This window comes from Chanos chanos, chromosome 4 (genome assembly GCF_902362185.1).
Source record: "Chanos chanos chromosome 4, fChaCha1.1, whole genome shotgun sequence".
In the NCBI taxonomy this organism is placed as follows: domain Eukaryota; kingdom Metazoa; phylum Chordata; class Actinopteri; order Gonorynchiformes; family Chanidae; genus Chanos; species Chanos chanos.
The window spans coordinates 19,796,769-19,812,564 of NC_044498.1; the positions used below are offsets into that span (position 1 = coordinate 19,796,769).

General features: G+C 39.1%; 1 protein-coding gene across 1 annotated transcript; it reads left to right on the plus strand.

Annotated features, from left to right (window-relative positions):
- The first annotated feature begins 487 nt into the window (after window positions 1–487).
- six6b (SIX homeobox 6b) lies at window positions 488–2,565 on the plus strand. The gene is made up of 2 exons (XM_030771156.1): window positions 488–1,059; window positions 2,400–2,565. The coding sequence occupies exons 1-2, from the start codon at window positions 488–490 to the stop codon at window positions 2,563–2,565; spliced, it is 738 nt and encodes a 245-aa protein (XP_030627016.1).
- Window positions 2,566–15,796: the final 13,231 nt, after the last annotated feature.

Genomic DNA, 15,796 nt, shown 5'->3' on the forward strand with positions numbered 1-15,796 from the left:
TGTAACCAATGAGAAAACGAGCTCAAAAACACAATCGATGGCAATTAACTGAGGCAAGCATAAAAGCGTAGGTCGGAAATGTTTACATTGTGGGAGCGCTGTTGAGATCTGGGAGGTGCTGAAATCTATTTGAGCTCCTTTCCGTGTGATTGGCACACTTGACAGTGATTGACAGGCGTCCTGGATACTACGCAATCAATCTGCCAAGTCCAATAGAAGATCAGAAGAGAACTGAACGTCTTTTCCCTCTCAGAAATATTTCGGTTCTTTTGGTATATCCTCGTACACGCGAGCTCATTTGTTCGCCCACGGAGGCTGCTGCAGTCAGCCAGAGAGACATCCCTTTCTGCTGCATCGTTTAACGGTTGATCTGTTGACTTCGGGATTGCCTTTTTGTCTGGATCCGAAAGAGAGAGAACGCAGGCGAAGAGGGAGCGGGTGAGACAGCAGGATTGAAAGGACTGATAGGAGGGAAACAGAAGCCTTCATGTTTCAGTTGCCAATTTTAAATTTTAGTCCCCAGCAGGTCGCGAGGGTATGCGAGACTTTGGAAGAGAGTGGGGACATCGAGCGCCTTGGCCGCTTTCTGTGGTCTCTGCCCGTCGCTCCAGCCGCCTGTGAGGTCCTCAACCGAAATGAGTCGGTGCTCCGAGCGCGGGCCATTGTGGCCTTCCACACTGGGAATTTTCGTGAGCTTTATCACATTCTGGAGAACCACAAGTTCACCAAAGAGTCCCATTCCAAATTACAAGCGCTTTGGTTGGAGTCGCACTACCAGGAGGCGGAGAAGCTGCGGGGCCGCCCGCTTGGGCCGGTGGACAAATACAGAGTGCGGAAGAAGTTTCCGTTGCCCAAAACAATTTGGGATGGAGAACAAAAGACGCACTGCTTCAAAGAGAGGACCCGACATTTGCTTCGAGAGTGGTATCTTCAAGACCCTTATCCGAACCCGAGCAAAAAGAGAGAGCTTGCACAGGCTACAGGACTCACTCCAACCCAAGTAGGGAACTGGTTTAAAAACCGTAGACAAAGGGACAGAGCTGCGGCTGCTAAAAACAGGTGTGTGTGTTCTCATATTATGCACTTAATGAGCATTTCGGGGGGAAATACATTCAGGTATCACCTAGTAATGTTTTATCATCTCTTTCATGCAGCAATTTTAGCATTTGGCAACAGTCGTAGTTCGACCTTTCGACGCTAACGGAAAGTAGCCTATCAAAAATCCGTTCCAAATAGAAACAAATATTTTTATTTTTAAAAATACAGAAACATTTTGCTGATTTTTTGCTCTTTGGCTACAAAGTGCAGTAATAGTGTTTAATTCATGCAATTTCAGCATGTAAACTACACCTCTGTAATACGATGTGTTTTGCTGTGTGTAACAATCTACTGTGAGTTTATCCACCATCTTATTTAGATGCTTTAAAATTGTCAAATTAATTTGTCATGTGTAACAATTATCATATGCAATCTGTCGTATGAGAGTCATCCAAAGAGATAGATTATTTTGGTGTAGTTTAGAATATGTGACCGAAGACTCGTAAAATCCTGCATAAATGCCTTTACTGTCTTTACATTGCGGCCTGTAGCTAGTTCTGACTGGTCTAGTCTTTAAAATTCATGTTGTGTTAAAGAGCATCGAAAATGCAGTAGATACTGTTCAACTACGATTGTCTTTTCGTTATGAAATGTATCGGCTACTAATCTATTTGAATTTAACAGATTACATTGGGATTAAGGTAATTCTGCAGCGAGGTTAAGCATTTGTTTCGTTGTACATCCCCGCTGAAAATGATATTTTTTACGAAAAAGGTTAAGAGGGGCTTTATTTACAGTTGTGCGGTAATCCAACAATTGTTGTGTTTTGGGATAGATATTTTGATGATGAGAATCGAGTTGTTTGGAAATACTTAGTAACAATGCTGAATATGACAAATATGATAGTTATTTCCCAAAGACTGTTTGGTTGCAGCAGCGAGGGCTGGAACCAGTTTGATTAAATGTGGATTTTTATTAAAATGTTATTAGAATTTAGCAGGTGTACTTTAGATATTGAAGCTACTTCTGGGTAATAGAAAATAGTGAATTAGTCACTCTGACACAGTACTGCTTAGACTTTTCTAATGCTCGCGTTTGGTGTTCTTCCGGGGCATTCCATGGAGCTGACCCACTGCTAAAAGGTTACATCGCTTGGAGTATATCGTAACCCATTTATTTCTTTTTGTTTGTTTGATTAATTGGGTGGTTTTGTCGTTTGCACTTTTTAGTACATACCGGATAAAATGTATTCAGGCTACACTAGAAGACCACTGATTTAGGCTATATCTGGTTTATGATCTGCTTTAAATCAGGTATTAGTAGTTTCACTGACTTCAATACTCCCCGTTTCACTCTCGCAGGTTACAACAACAGGTGCTGTCCAACGGCTCGGTTCGGTCTATGACAGGAGAGGACAGTGCTGTGGATCGACTTGGAAATGCATCGAGCCCCGAAGCAAGTCTGTCCAGCAAAGCCGCCGCATCGGCCATCTCCATCACTTCAAGTGACAGCGAATGTGACATCTAACATCGCACCACGAGACGCCCTACGGGCGAGCCGGGAAGACGATGAGAAAATTAACACATTTCAAAGGAAATCGAGACAGACAATCAGAAAGACAAACAAGCACATCGGTGCCTGCCTTAACGTATCAGAGGCCGTTTTTTGTTGTTGTTTTTTGTTTGTTTGTTTTTTTCTTGTTTTTTTAATTATTATTTGAAGGCTGGCATACCGCCAGGGATCCAGTGGAATGCTCTAACTTGAAAATGTATTTATGTTTTTTTTTCATGACAAGAAAGTGTGAGCATAGCTGCATACGTCAACGTTTTTTGTTTTTCTAAAATCTTATCCGTCATTAAGTAACTTTTGTATGAAGCCAATTTGGATGCCTCAAACAACTGGGTACCCGACGGAAAAGAAAACGACTTTTTGAAACAAATTTGTGTTGCAACATTTTGCCACCAGTTCATTTTCTGTGTTTATTAACGTATTAAAATCATTGCTCTGGTAGAGTCTCATTTTGATTTGCTTGGTCATTTTCAGGTCAATACATTTCATTGTAAAAAAGGCTCCACTTGAAACCATGTGCGCCGAGTAGCGGACTTCTGTTTTAGTTAATGAAAGGTTTAGACATAATAAATGTTTGAAGATCAAAGTCATATAGTCGTATTCTGGTTTATTATTATTATTATTATTATTATTATTATTATTATTATTATTATTATTATTATTCCATATTAAAGATAAGCATCGCCTAGACAAGTTTTCACGCTTGAAGCTTAATTAATTTTTTTTCATGTCTTCAGATCATCTTAACTGTCAGCAGAGCAGGGTTTTGTTGTGTGTTGACGCAGAATGTCTGCCAGCCTTCATTAACGCATCCAGTCATTTGAGCTGAAAGGCTATGTGTTTTAGCAGAATGGCTGAAGTGTTGTGTGGTTGAACCAAAAGCGTTAATCAGTGAATGCGGGCTGTGGCTGTGTGTTTAATGTGATAACTTACTGTGTGTCCGGCGTCGTATGATAGGCTTTGCTTTCGGTAATGTTCTCTGACAGTGGAGGGTCAACGAAAGGACGGAGCGCCTTGGTCTCCTAATGCACAGTTATGAAAAGCCCCAGAAATCCCATAATCTTCACACGTGGGCTAACACTGGATATTGGGGCTGGATATTAGATATAGTATCGGATAGAGTAGAAGATATTCTTTCGTCCGATTCTCTTTGGTGTGGATTGTTTTAGGGTTAATGCTGCGTTGAAAAGGAATTCTATTGGTCGTTTTCACCAAAACGTTATACAACTTTGTTAGCTATTTATCAACTTTTCCAAAAGAATTCTCTTTCCCTTTTTTTTTTTACAACTGTGGGGAGAAGCGTCTTATTTAAATTCATCCTACACAAATGGTTTTAGTATCAGATAAGCTCACGGTTTATAAAAGGGAATGGCTATGATTTTCTGTTGTTAATGTTTACGACAGCTATATTCTCAGTGTTTTTTTCATTGTATTATTATTATTATTATTATTATTATTATTATTATTGTCTTTACTTGAATGAGTCTCAACTTATGTTCTTCCTATCAATTATTTTGGATGTTTCAATGTTTGTACAATTTGTAAAACATTGACGTGCGCACAAACATTCGTCATTTATTTCGTTTTTTAAGTCATAGCACCACAAAAGTACTTCTTGTGTGTACACTTTTGTTGAGGTAATAAGAAGCAAGCTGAACGATTAAGCTCTTTCAAACAGAAACAATGTGACAGGCAAACTAATTGTCAGCAGGCCTGCAAAAAATCGGGTGAAGGGGGCGAAGCAGGGGCGAGGAGAGAGCTGCTCATTCAGTTTGTGCACGGACAAAAGCGGAGAGCATAGGTGAAAGGAGTGTTCCTGGCAGTCAATAAGGTTGTCAAGACTGTTCAGCGTAATCAGTGGTAATGATGGGCTTTCGAGGCCAAGAGGAACAAAGGCAAGCCCTTCAAAGTTTTTTGGGAGGGATCAGACTATTTTCCCCCCGTGGTTGTGCTGTTGCTCGTGTAAATTCCATAGACAAACATCTCTACTCGGTTACATCCGTGGATCGCTTGAACAGTGATTATAAGCCGGCGGGCGATTAACAATTACGAAACTGTACATAACAACAATGTTATTGATATCAATAACAATAACAATATTGTTATTTACGTTGTTGTTTTTCCTATGTATATTGTTGTAATGAGCGTCCACAATTTAAATAATCTTATAACATTTATTTCTTTACGCATGTGGCAATATTTTCCCATTACTTTATTTATAGACAATGCAATATTTGGGACGACAAATACACAACTATTTCCTCTGGGAAAATATCCAAGGAAACTGTTCACGAGTATTACATTTAGGCTGACATCCAGCTAGCGATGGCTCATAAAAAGGCTAAAAGAAATTTCTCCTTTAATTTGATCATCACAACTGCAGTAGCGTTCATGTAGTTTACTACACCATGGGACATCAGCAGAACTTCTCCGGTTTGACAGAAGTGTCAGAATTTAACAGCGAGAAGGACAACACAGAAGAGCATGGCAAATAATAGGCTATAGGCTATTTAACTCACCCTTGAAGGTGATACGAAACCAACTGGCAAGGTTGTATGTACCCTGTTCTCTGCTCAAGTCCAAGACAGACCTGGGAGAAAAGCACAGGTGAGATGTTTGCAAAGATTCAGATTTACTGCTTTTGAGAGAGATGCTCCAGCGACAGAGGGAGAAGATGCAGATCGAACGAGAGAAACATCACCTCCAAAACGACGGAGAGGATCAAAGGGAACGGCACCATTGTGCTTCAACCGAAAAAAAGCTAAACTGGACAGTAAGGCCAGACGAATACAGCAATGGCGGAAGTGCAGTTTAAAAGTTCGTCAGTATTTTTGGTGCCATCATAATACGTTGTTGCCTACTAGTTTCCAGTTTCGACAATGTACTAATTTATTTCAGACAGGCAGCCCCTTGTGTGTTTTTTTTTTTAAATTTTCATGTCAACGGCTCCCTCCTATTATGTTTGATTTCTTTCATTCTGTTGCATATAAGCGCCCTCCATTCACCCTTTTATGTCTGCTAAAGTATACTTTAGCTTCTTATTGCTCTTTTGATTTGCAGTTTCATCAGAAAATTCCACGCAAAGTGGCCTATATTTTGAAAAACGTCATAAAGTTGTGTGCAGCGCTCATTTAACTAAACACATGATAATGGCAAAACAATAAAAGTCATTAAATAAACTGATAGGCAAAAAGGGGTCAAGGAACTCATGTGAAAACGATGTGACGATGTGTCTTGCCTCCGCCCAGTCCCAGCTGAAGCCTCTTTTAAAGCTGCTAAAGCGGAGACTTTCTCCACATCATCTTTCTTCTTTACTTGAGGCCTACCAAGGCCTCTCCCACATATACGACTGACATAAAGGCAGGCTTAATGCCCACCCAAATGAAGCACTAATGTCCTTCGATCTTCCTACATCATTCTTGCTTTCTGCTTTTCTTATTATTAAGAATATCAGCGAAATATAATGCGTCATATAATAAGATAATATCCTCTTTATATTAAAAAGAAAGAGGACTAATTTTTGACATTTTTTTACGTAAACTGTCAAAGCACACATTAGTCGCATAAGCTTAATATGCTGTGCTTGACTACCGCTGTCTGTAGCCGAAAACATAGCGGATCACCTTAAAAAAGCCCTTTAGGATTAATGAGTGGGTGGGGTACGATGTGAATTAAGTTCTCGAGCGGTCTTAACAGGCAATAAAATCGCTTGAAACACTAAGACACTTCAAGGATATTCAGTTTTGCTTAATGAACTGGTGATTGGACATTTTCAGTGATTTGATCGGACTGATCTGAGGAATGACTAGTTTCCTCCAAGATATGTTAGGGGGGAGGGTGTTTAAGGAGAAAAAAAAATGAAAACAAAACAACAAATAAATAAATAAAAACACAGCAAGATCGTGGCATCAACAAGCTGAAAGGGAACAGCTGTTAACTTTTAGTTATTGAAACTGCCGAAAATAAAGAAACCTATAGCCTGCTTCCCACCACATAATCATTAAATATCTTCAAAAGACACTTCAGGGTTAATGCAAAAACAACATACAGTATATCAGCAGATCTAACATTTGTTTTGGTTAAGTCCCTTTCGATTTAAGTTTACAAATGAACGGCCTCCTTTCGAATCATGTGAAAGAATGCAAGCTTGGCAAAAACACTCTGTTCATAACGTCAAAGTTTGTATACGTATTGCGTCACTTGAACATCACTGGAAAAATCATTGCCAATCAAGACCCCAGCAAATGATTGTCGAATTAGTGCAGCATTTAGTTTTCCGTTTAGTAAATTACCGGGGCATTTTTTCACTTTTTAGAAGTACACACGGGAAGGAGTAAATGTTTAACTATTTCACGGATTGCCTAACTTGTGAGAACAGCGGGATGCTTTTGTAAAACATTGGTCCCAAGCTGTTGGCTTTACTCGCCAATCAGAGACAGTACGTGGAATGAACTTGCCACTCCAGTTATCGAACACACACCAGTATGTGCGGCTTAAATAAGCTGTGTGAGACAGACATGTGTCCAGACGTTCATGCTATCAATCCGTCTAAACGAAGGCAAGTAGGTGTAATCAAATAGTAAATCCTGTTGAGACAATATGTTATTCAATTTGCAACTGACAGCAACTGATGAAAGTTTCAGACCCAAGCTTGCTTTGCTGGTAAGTTTGAACTATACGTTGGCTGACTCAGCGATTTTTAAAACAAATTTCTATTAATAAATCGGACACCTTACACGTTTGAGATATTGAAAACAGCTGACAGTAGGCTGTATCACAAAGAAATGCATTTTTTTCTGGCAAAGAGCGTCCTCTGCTGGCTGAGTGTGCATAAAAGTAAAGCAAGCTGTCCGAATAGTTTGTTTTCACATTATGCGTTGAACAGCTGGTACTTTTTAACAATACAAACTCCGCTCTTTCTAACCTGTACAAGTGTGGACATTTGATGCTACTTTTCATAATTAATTGTGTAACCGCATTGCCGACCACGGATTATTCTGTACGTTTAAGGTAATCCTGTGAGTTCAGCTCCCTTTTCCCGAATATAGCCTATAGATTCATGGCAGATCAATTTCAGCACCTTGGCCAGGGCCACAACAGGACGAGTGTTGTTGGGAACTGTTCCCAGCTTCCTAAAAAAGGCATTTGTCCGCTTCTCTTAGCTCACTATAAATTCTCTTAACATGAATTGTGGGTGAATTTTTAAAAATTCAGCCCATCCAACTTCAGTGCTTTTGTCTGGTCTTACAACTGGGTTGAACCTAGGCTTTCGCTTTCCAGACTGTAAGTCCGTCTTAAGCTTTATGTCCTAACTGTATTGTAAACACCCGCTACTCTGAAATGGTTAACTGGACATGTGAAGCAGACTGACCTGGACCGTGTTCCTCTGTCATTTTAAATGTAGAACAACTTCAATTTGATCTGTTCACAAAATGTGGTTTTATCTAATAAATTGCATCGGTTTATTTCATGCTGATGAACGTTTATAAGTGAATAATGAACTAACAAGAATAATGTTTCAGTTTAAAAGTTTTAGGAAGAGAGTAATAAGAGCTTTAGTTTATTTGTTTTCTTATTGTCCGTATTGTTAATTTTATTGGGAGAAATGTCATTGCCTCAGTCATGAAGCAAGCAAGTTTTTATTGTCTATTACTAAGATAAAGAATTTACAGTGTAGACTGGCATTTATTTTTATCTCCATGTTGAGTTGTTTTGGTGTCAGTCCACTTTATAAAGAAATGGCCATACATTTGCCTTCAGTTGCATGAAGTATAAAATAACAAATAACAGAAGCAAATATTTTTAATAATTCAGAATTATTGATAGACAGCAGTGGACACTAGAGGACAGTAACGAGTTAAAAAAGACAGCCCCAAGACACTCATTTTCTACTTTATGGCCATTGATGTGACCAGTAGATGGCTCTCTCCTTAAACGTTTGATAAGGGCTGTATGGGAGAGGGACACTACTCATAGATCATGGTTGACCGACTCATTTAATGTGGTGTATTACCATATTAACCCTGGATTGTGTCAATTTTATGGTCTGCGTTACTTTGCAAAAAGTAAGGATTTTGAATGTGTAATATGAAATTAATAATACTGTTTAAAAAAGTTAAAAAAAGAACCCCACTTCAGTTCAAGAGAACATATTTTTGATTGTGAATAACACAGAATTTAAGGTAGTAGAAAATCTAAATCTTCTATGACACACATAAAGTGGAGAAGTGTTTTGTTTATGAGTGCTGGATTCTAATTACTTTGGTGTGATAGCAAACATACAATCTTCAAACTCCCTTACTGGGTATGCATCCATAAAGGTCAGGACTCTTACATGTATATCCAGTGTCCATGCAGAATGATTCATTTGTTCATCCTATTGAAAAACTGAAAGATGACCTAGGCTCTTTATATAAACGATCCAAAACATTCATCTACCTGTAAACATTCAGATCAGACAGCCATGAACAGTCCAGATGGCCTCTGGCTATACAATACGTGGTTGCCATGACACCCACATGAATAATGGAGTAGGCCTCTACCTATGTCTTGTGGAAGGTCCCAATCTCATTGTTTTGTGTATGTGGCATGTGCCCTGTCTTTGGGAAGCGTAAGCTGTTCACAGATGAATGTCTCATCTGTTTGACCTGTTTTTTTTCTTTCTTTCTTTTTTTGTAATTAATCTAAAAACTACTTCAGTTTAATACATTTGTGTAGTTTTGTGTGTGGATTTATTGGGCTGCCTTCCAACAAAATGACAGAGTATACAATATAACTACATTGTCTTTGAGAAAGCAAAAGAATGCTGTATTATTCAGACGATTAGTGGCAAGTGACAGACACTAGGTGTGTATTTTGTCCCAGTAATTCTTAGGTCACTTATGCCATGTTTCTTTACAAAATACAATCACTGTTCCTCATAAACAGGGATGCTAAAGTGAAGTGTTGCAGCTTGGCTCTTCTTAATAACCCAGGTTTCTGGTTACTACAGCTGTCACTCTGGATAACTCCTATTCATAGTGTCCCTGTGAAAGAGTTTGGTAAATGTCAGCAGGGTTTCACCATCCAGTGCCCTGATTTGAAGACAAATCGTAAGCTTTCTTTCTTTTTTTTTTATACTTCATCCAGTCAGTTCTTATAACTTTTTCAATCTTTACCAGAGTTCCACAGGGTTGAATGTTTGGACTCATTTATTTTAAGTCTTCACAACACTGAAATGTGTTCTTGTGATGCCAATTTGAAGCTTAGTCCTCAATAGCTGCCGGCTCCTGGTTAGGTGGTGCTAAACCCTGGAACTCCACGGTAATTCTGGCTTGAGACTGGCAGATGAACATTGAGCCGCTGAGTCTTTATCCTGCTCACCGTTATCCCTGCTTTGCCCCTGGAACCACGGCGGCACTTTGCGTGAACCCAAGGTGCTAACAAGGCAACAGCATCTGCTTCCGCAGGGATCGGAAAGAAGCAAAAAGCCTTTCATTGACACTGCCCATAGCCTGTCAGTTATGAAACCGCTTCCACTGGTTGCTGTCAGGAAAAAAAGGAAGAAGAAATTGCAAAAACAAACTGATTTACTGATTTCACAAATAATGACGTGTTTTACATATTAGGAATTCTGTTTTCACACCTTGAGCCTTAACACCGGTGCATCCATTGGGTAGTGAGTTTGGAGTGTCCAGACTTGTTACCCAAAAAAAAAAGAGACAGAAAAAACATCAAAGGTGTTTCACAGCTTTATCTTTTGCTTATTGTCAGTCCTACCCTCTCTCCCCCACTTTAGCTGGATGTGCTTCAGTGAAGCCTGACCAGTGCTATGGAGCAATGAATGACATTAAGATATATCGCTGAGACTCTTAGTGAGAGAGAGTGTGTGTGTGTGTGTGTGTGTGTGCGCGCGCACGTGTGTGTGTGCGTGTGCGCGCGCGTGTGTATAAGGTGAACGACGGGGAGTAGAGAATGAGGGATTCTTTGTTTTTGTATTTTTAGAGATGAGTGTGTCTCTGTTTCTGTCTCAGCCAATGACGCCACTCTCCGTCCACCCCCACCCTTCCCTGAGTCCTTCCTCTGTCATCTGTGAGGTGAAAAGAATCTGTCCAGGTTTGTGAGCTGCTTTTGTCTCAGTGCTGAGGGAGATGTTGGCACTCAGGGATCGTGTTTCAAACTTTCATTTCCTGAAATGTTTGAGGGAACATCCAGGGTTTTATCAGTGCTTGTTACCCTGGGAATGGGATGTGGGTGGAAGGGGCGGGGCTCCTCTTACCCAGTCCACCACTGCAACCTGTGAGCAAACAATGCTCACAGTGCAAGATCCTGGGCTGGTATAGAACATCCCAGTTGCATTCCATCCGCATATCTGTGCACACACACACACACACACACACACACACACACACACACACACACACACACACACACACACACAGACTTTGGTAGCAATTGTGTCCTATAGTTATTCATTTAATTTAGCTAATGAGTACTTAAGTGGAAAATGATATGTGACTGAACATAAACAGTGTTTGTGTGGTTTGTGTGTGTGTGCGTGTGCGTGTGCGTGTGCATGTGTGTGTGTGTGTGTGTGTGTGTACGTGCACATCAGAGACTGTCTGTACTACATCAGTCATTCATCTACCACATACTTCTGAGACCTTAACTTGTATCACACACACGCACACACACAGCTCACTAATTATTGGTCATCAGTGGATCATTCCTATCAGCTTTGTTGTTATACTTTTCATTAAATATCTCTGAGTGGTCAGATGTAATGGCATTTCTGTTCCAGCTCTGAATCACAAGATCTAATCCTCGCCCCAGCTCACTTCTCTCACAGACAGTACACAATCAAGGAGACCTGTAGGTTACTTCCCTCAAGTTAAAAGGAGACAGCCAGTACTTATCTGAATGATGTATAATGTGTTCTGGATTTCTGTTGTTGGAAGCTACTATGTCATGCTGTCATATAACCTCCTATATTATACTCTATGTATACACTATATTCTATCTCAAGCTATCGTCTTATTTAGGTAGTGTCCCGTGCTGGTCCTGGAGGTCCACAAGACTACACATTTTCAATCGGCTCCTGTTCACATACCTGATTCAACTGAAGAGCTGTTTTTCAAGCCTTCGATTAGCTGACGCAGGTGAGCGGAGAGAAAAAAAATTACGCACCACTAAGAGCTTCCATTGTTAGAGCTGGGAGACAGGTTTGTCAACAAAGTTTGTTTGTGTGTGGCCATTTTTAATGATATGCTTGATTTTTTTTTTTTTTTACTGACACTCATAACACAACATATAATAGATAATACAACAATGGTTTACACTCACCCTGCTGTCAAAATCATAATGTTTATGATTTGTTTGCATATCCGTAACTTTTGACATTTTTGGTTGGTGGATTCATTGATCTACCTGTGCTATTGTTAGCCAATGCATGTGTATGGGAATGGCCAATAGTTTGTGTGTGTGTGTGTGTGTATGTCAGTTATATAGTTAAACTATTTTATAGGTTTACAAACAAGCTCAAATTTAATGAATTTTTATAGAGCTTCCATAAAACTTATGGACGGTTAGCAACCCTGCTGTGAACCAAGCTGATCTATACTGTATTATACTGTGCTATGCTATTCTCTGCTACAATAGGCTATACTATGCTCAATATGTCAAGACTACTGTAGTAAAACACAGTAATGTACAATATAGTATAACGTAGTTTACCATCGAATCAGGTACAAAGAGTACCATGTATTAAAAACACCTATGGAATACTAATATACAATTAGAACACTTGATATACTTGGCGATTTCCTGCAGTAGAGAATCATTTGAGCTATTCAACAAAACCACCTCAAGCCACTAAAACTACTAAAAGAGAATCAGATCCACAAGTGGCGCAGATGGGTTTTTTTTGTTGTTGTTTTATATTCATATAATTTTAGATTTGCATTTGTGTGGCATTAATTGTGAGGGTTCTTATCTAGGGTTGTTTTTTGTCTCTCTTGCAAGCTATTGACACAGCTGACAATGCTACACATGACATCCTTCCACAACTTTGAATGTATTTATTTACGTTTTCCACAGATTCAGTTTTTCTTCAAAAAAAAAAAAAAGAATATGACCAGTCCCAAAGCATGTGCACCCCATGACACTTACCCAGTTAAAATTATACTTAAGTATACTTCATGTGGTGCACACTGACCTTGGATTATAATTCATTCCACATATTAAGTCATTCTAAATGATATCTTTTAAGTATATTATCAGCAACAATAGAACACTTGCAAAGATCTGAATATGGTACAGCCAAACCCTGGAGTGAGTAGGTCTGTACTGGAGCACATGGCTAAGCAAATGCTAGGTATGGCATCATAACTCTAACCTAGGTACAGTGCAAATTTACATTATCAGTTACTGAATAGTATACAGTGGAATTTTACTTAACAAAATTCAGCAATGAAAAGTATGGGTATAGTTAAGGTTATGTGGGTTTTTAAGTGTACTTATTTTTTGGAAATAATGCATGCCAATTTCTAATTGGTTTCTAATTACGCATGTACAAAAAAGCCTACTTAATAGTATGGGTTTTAAGCTTGCACCCACAGCCTATGTTTAAACGACTATAAAACATGGAAGTACATGGCAGAGGAATGTAAACAAAGGCTAGCAGCTAATCATTCTTGTCACTGCAATGGTTTTATTACATACCTCAATATTTAATCATATGGTATGTCGGCATATTATGTGTGCATCCTACTAAAGCACAGGTCTTAATACATTATGAAAGCATCCTGCTAAAGCATACTTTGGTGAAATATAGTTTTACCACAAAATTAATGTGTTGTACTATGGATACTTAATGAGCATATACACCACATATCAAAGAAGTACATCAAAACCGTGTGTGTGTGCATTTTTTAACATTGCCTCCAGCACAATATTTCTGCATAATATGTAGGTTTCCTAGATGTATAACAGTGCTCACACTCATTGCTCTTTGCACATTAATATTTTGTGGTCACTGTTCAGCATGTTTAGGTGCGAGTGAATGCTAACTTTGCTGACTGAATATAAATGCCTGGGTTTTGCCTGAGTAAAATTGTCAATCTGTATAGAAATTTGGACATAAATATTTGGAATGCATGTGTGTTACACTAAAGAATAGTTTTCAACAAAATATTCATTCACAGATTTAGTAGGCGGAACAGTTAAGTATTGAGTCAGAGAAAGTGTCCCATTACTTTTCAAGGCAAGTAACACTTCCTTTGGCAGACAATAAGTTTCCAGAAGTTTCCTGCAGACAGCTAAGAGACTGTAAACTAAACCTACCTCCCATACAAACACACTATTCCTTGCAGAGTTCTTGTATCTTAGAAACATTCTCAAATGTCCTGACATATGTTGCATGTTTGAGATCTCCCTTCAGGTTATCCCTTATACTACATTAAGGGTCTGTGATAACCTATCCTTAATTGTCATCTCTCTGTCTTCGTAAGTATTTCATGATTGATTCTGAGCCACGTGTTGTATCATTATCCAGCTGAAATATCCAACCATTTTGGCTTCGGTTTGTCGACTCACATTAGGCCTTTAGTCTCTAATATTCGTTGATACCACTTGAATCCATTATTCATTCCAACCGCACCATATTTCCTGTGCTACTTGCTGCCCCCAAAGTATAATAGATTCACCCCTATGCTTCACAATAGGCAAGAGTTTCTTTTCTTTAAATGCTTTGATCATTTTTCACCAACTGCATATTTTGAGGTTTTGTGGCTGAAACATGCAACTTACATGAAGTCAGTGCCAAACCTTTTCACTCCAAAAAGCTTCAGACATACTAGAGGTTTAAGAAATTAAGAGATATTGAGAAATGTTGTTTTATGGACTTGTGAACAACTACTCCACTGTCAGCAACACTTTCCTGTAGATACTTTGCAGTGACTTCTAGTTTGCAGTTCTGACCACTGTTCAGACAAGTCTGTTAGAGATTTTTGCAGATCTTGCCTTGGTCTCTGCTTTTCTATTTCACTTCCTTTTCTTGACAATGTTTCAAACAACTAAAATTGCTACTTAGTAACATGTAAGGAGTTGGTTAAATCCTTCTCCAGTTTTATAAAAGTAAATTATCTTAATGTTCAAGTCAGTTAATCACATAATGGAGAATGTCGTTGTTGGATCTGTACAGAGAGATGGTTCTAATAAAATTATCTTCACCAAAGCCCTAAGAAGTGAATCATCTTTTCTTGGCATTAGTAACCATGTCTGTTAAAACGTAACAAAGAATTATGCAGAATGTACTCATGTTTTTGTATCTGCCCATTTCAGTTTTATTGTTTTGAATGTGTAATAAGAGTATATAAAAAGTGGTAATATTTCATTTAATTTAATTTAATATTTAAAATCCTAGAAAGTCACTCGAACTTTATGCTGTGTTGAGATAAGCTTCAGTTCACTTTGAAATTCACAAAAAGATACCAGTACAGCACAGTAGAGACTATGGTAGAATGTAGAGTGTAGTGACTGCATTGTACTATAAAATGATACTGGTACTGGAAGGACAAAAGTACTACAGAACACTCTGCTTGTGGTTTTGTGTGTGTGTGTGTGTGTGCATGTGCATGTGTGTGTCTGTGTGTGTGTGTGTGTGTGTGTGTGTGTGTGTGTGTGTGTATGTACAGCTATCGAGAGGACCAGCTTGAGTTTTAGACCTTGGGAATGAGGACATTTTGGGAAAGTGAGGACATTTTGGCTGGTCCTCACTTCTTCAAGGGACTGTTTTAAGACTTGGTTTTAGGGTTCAGATTGGAATTAGGTTTCGGTTAGGGTTACGGTAAGGGTTGGGGTTAAGCATTTAGTTGTGATGGTTGAGGTTAGGGTAAGAGGATAGGGAATGCATTATGTCAATGTGTGTCCTCACAAAGATAGAAGTACAAGTGTGTGTGTGTGTGTGTGTGTGTGTTGTGTGTCGGTATTAGTTTTTGCTTGCCATGCCAAAGTTCATACCTACTCTCTGAGCACTGTGAGTTTGACACTGGTGTCTGGGAGAGTTTGTGTGCACTCTTTTGGCTCTCCCCCTCAGACACTGCTGATGGAAGACTCCCTGCTTGGGCAACAACTGCCTCTCTTCTCATTTATCAGAAGGGCTTAGCTTTGAAATTGGAGCTTCTGTGACAGTTTGGCTGTAATCTGTTATTCG

What these genes read in the sequence shown, in the direction of transcription:
- six6b (XM_030771156.1), top strand. Translation starts at nt 488, where the DNA reads ATGTTTCAGTTGCCAATTTTAAATTTTAGTCCCCAGCAGGTCGCGAGG. An exon ending in GCTGCGGCTGCTAAAAACAG is followed by an intron (nt 1,060 to 2,399) that starts GTGTGTGTGTTC and finishes TCACTCTCGCAG; the next exon opens with GTTACAACAACAGGTGCTGT.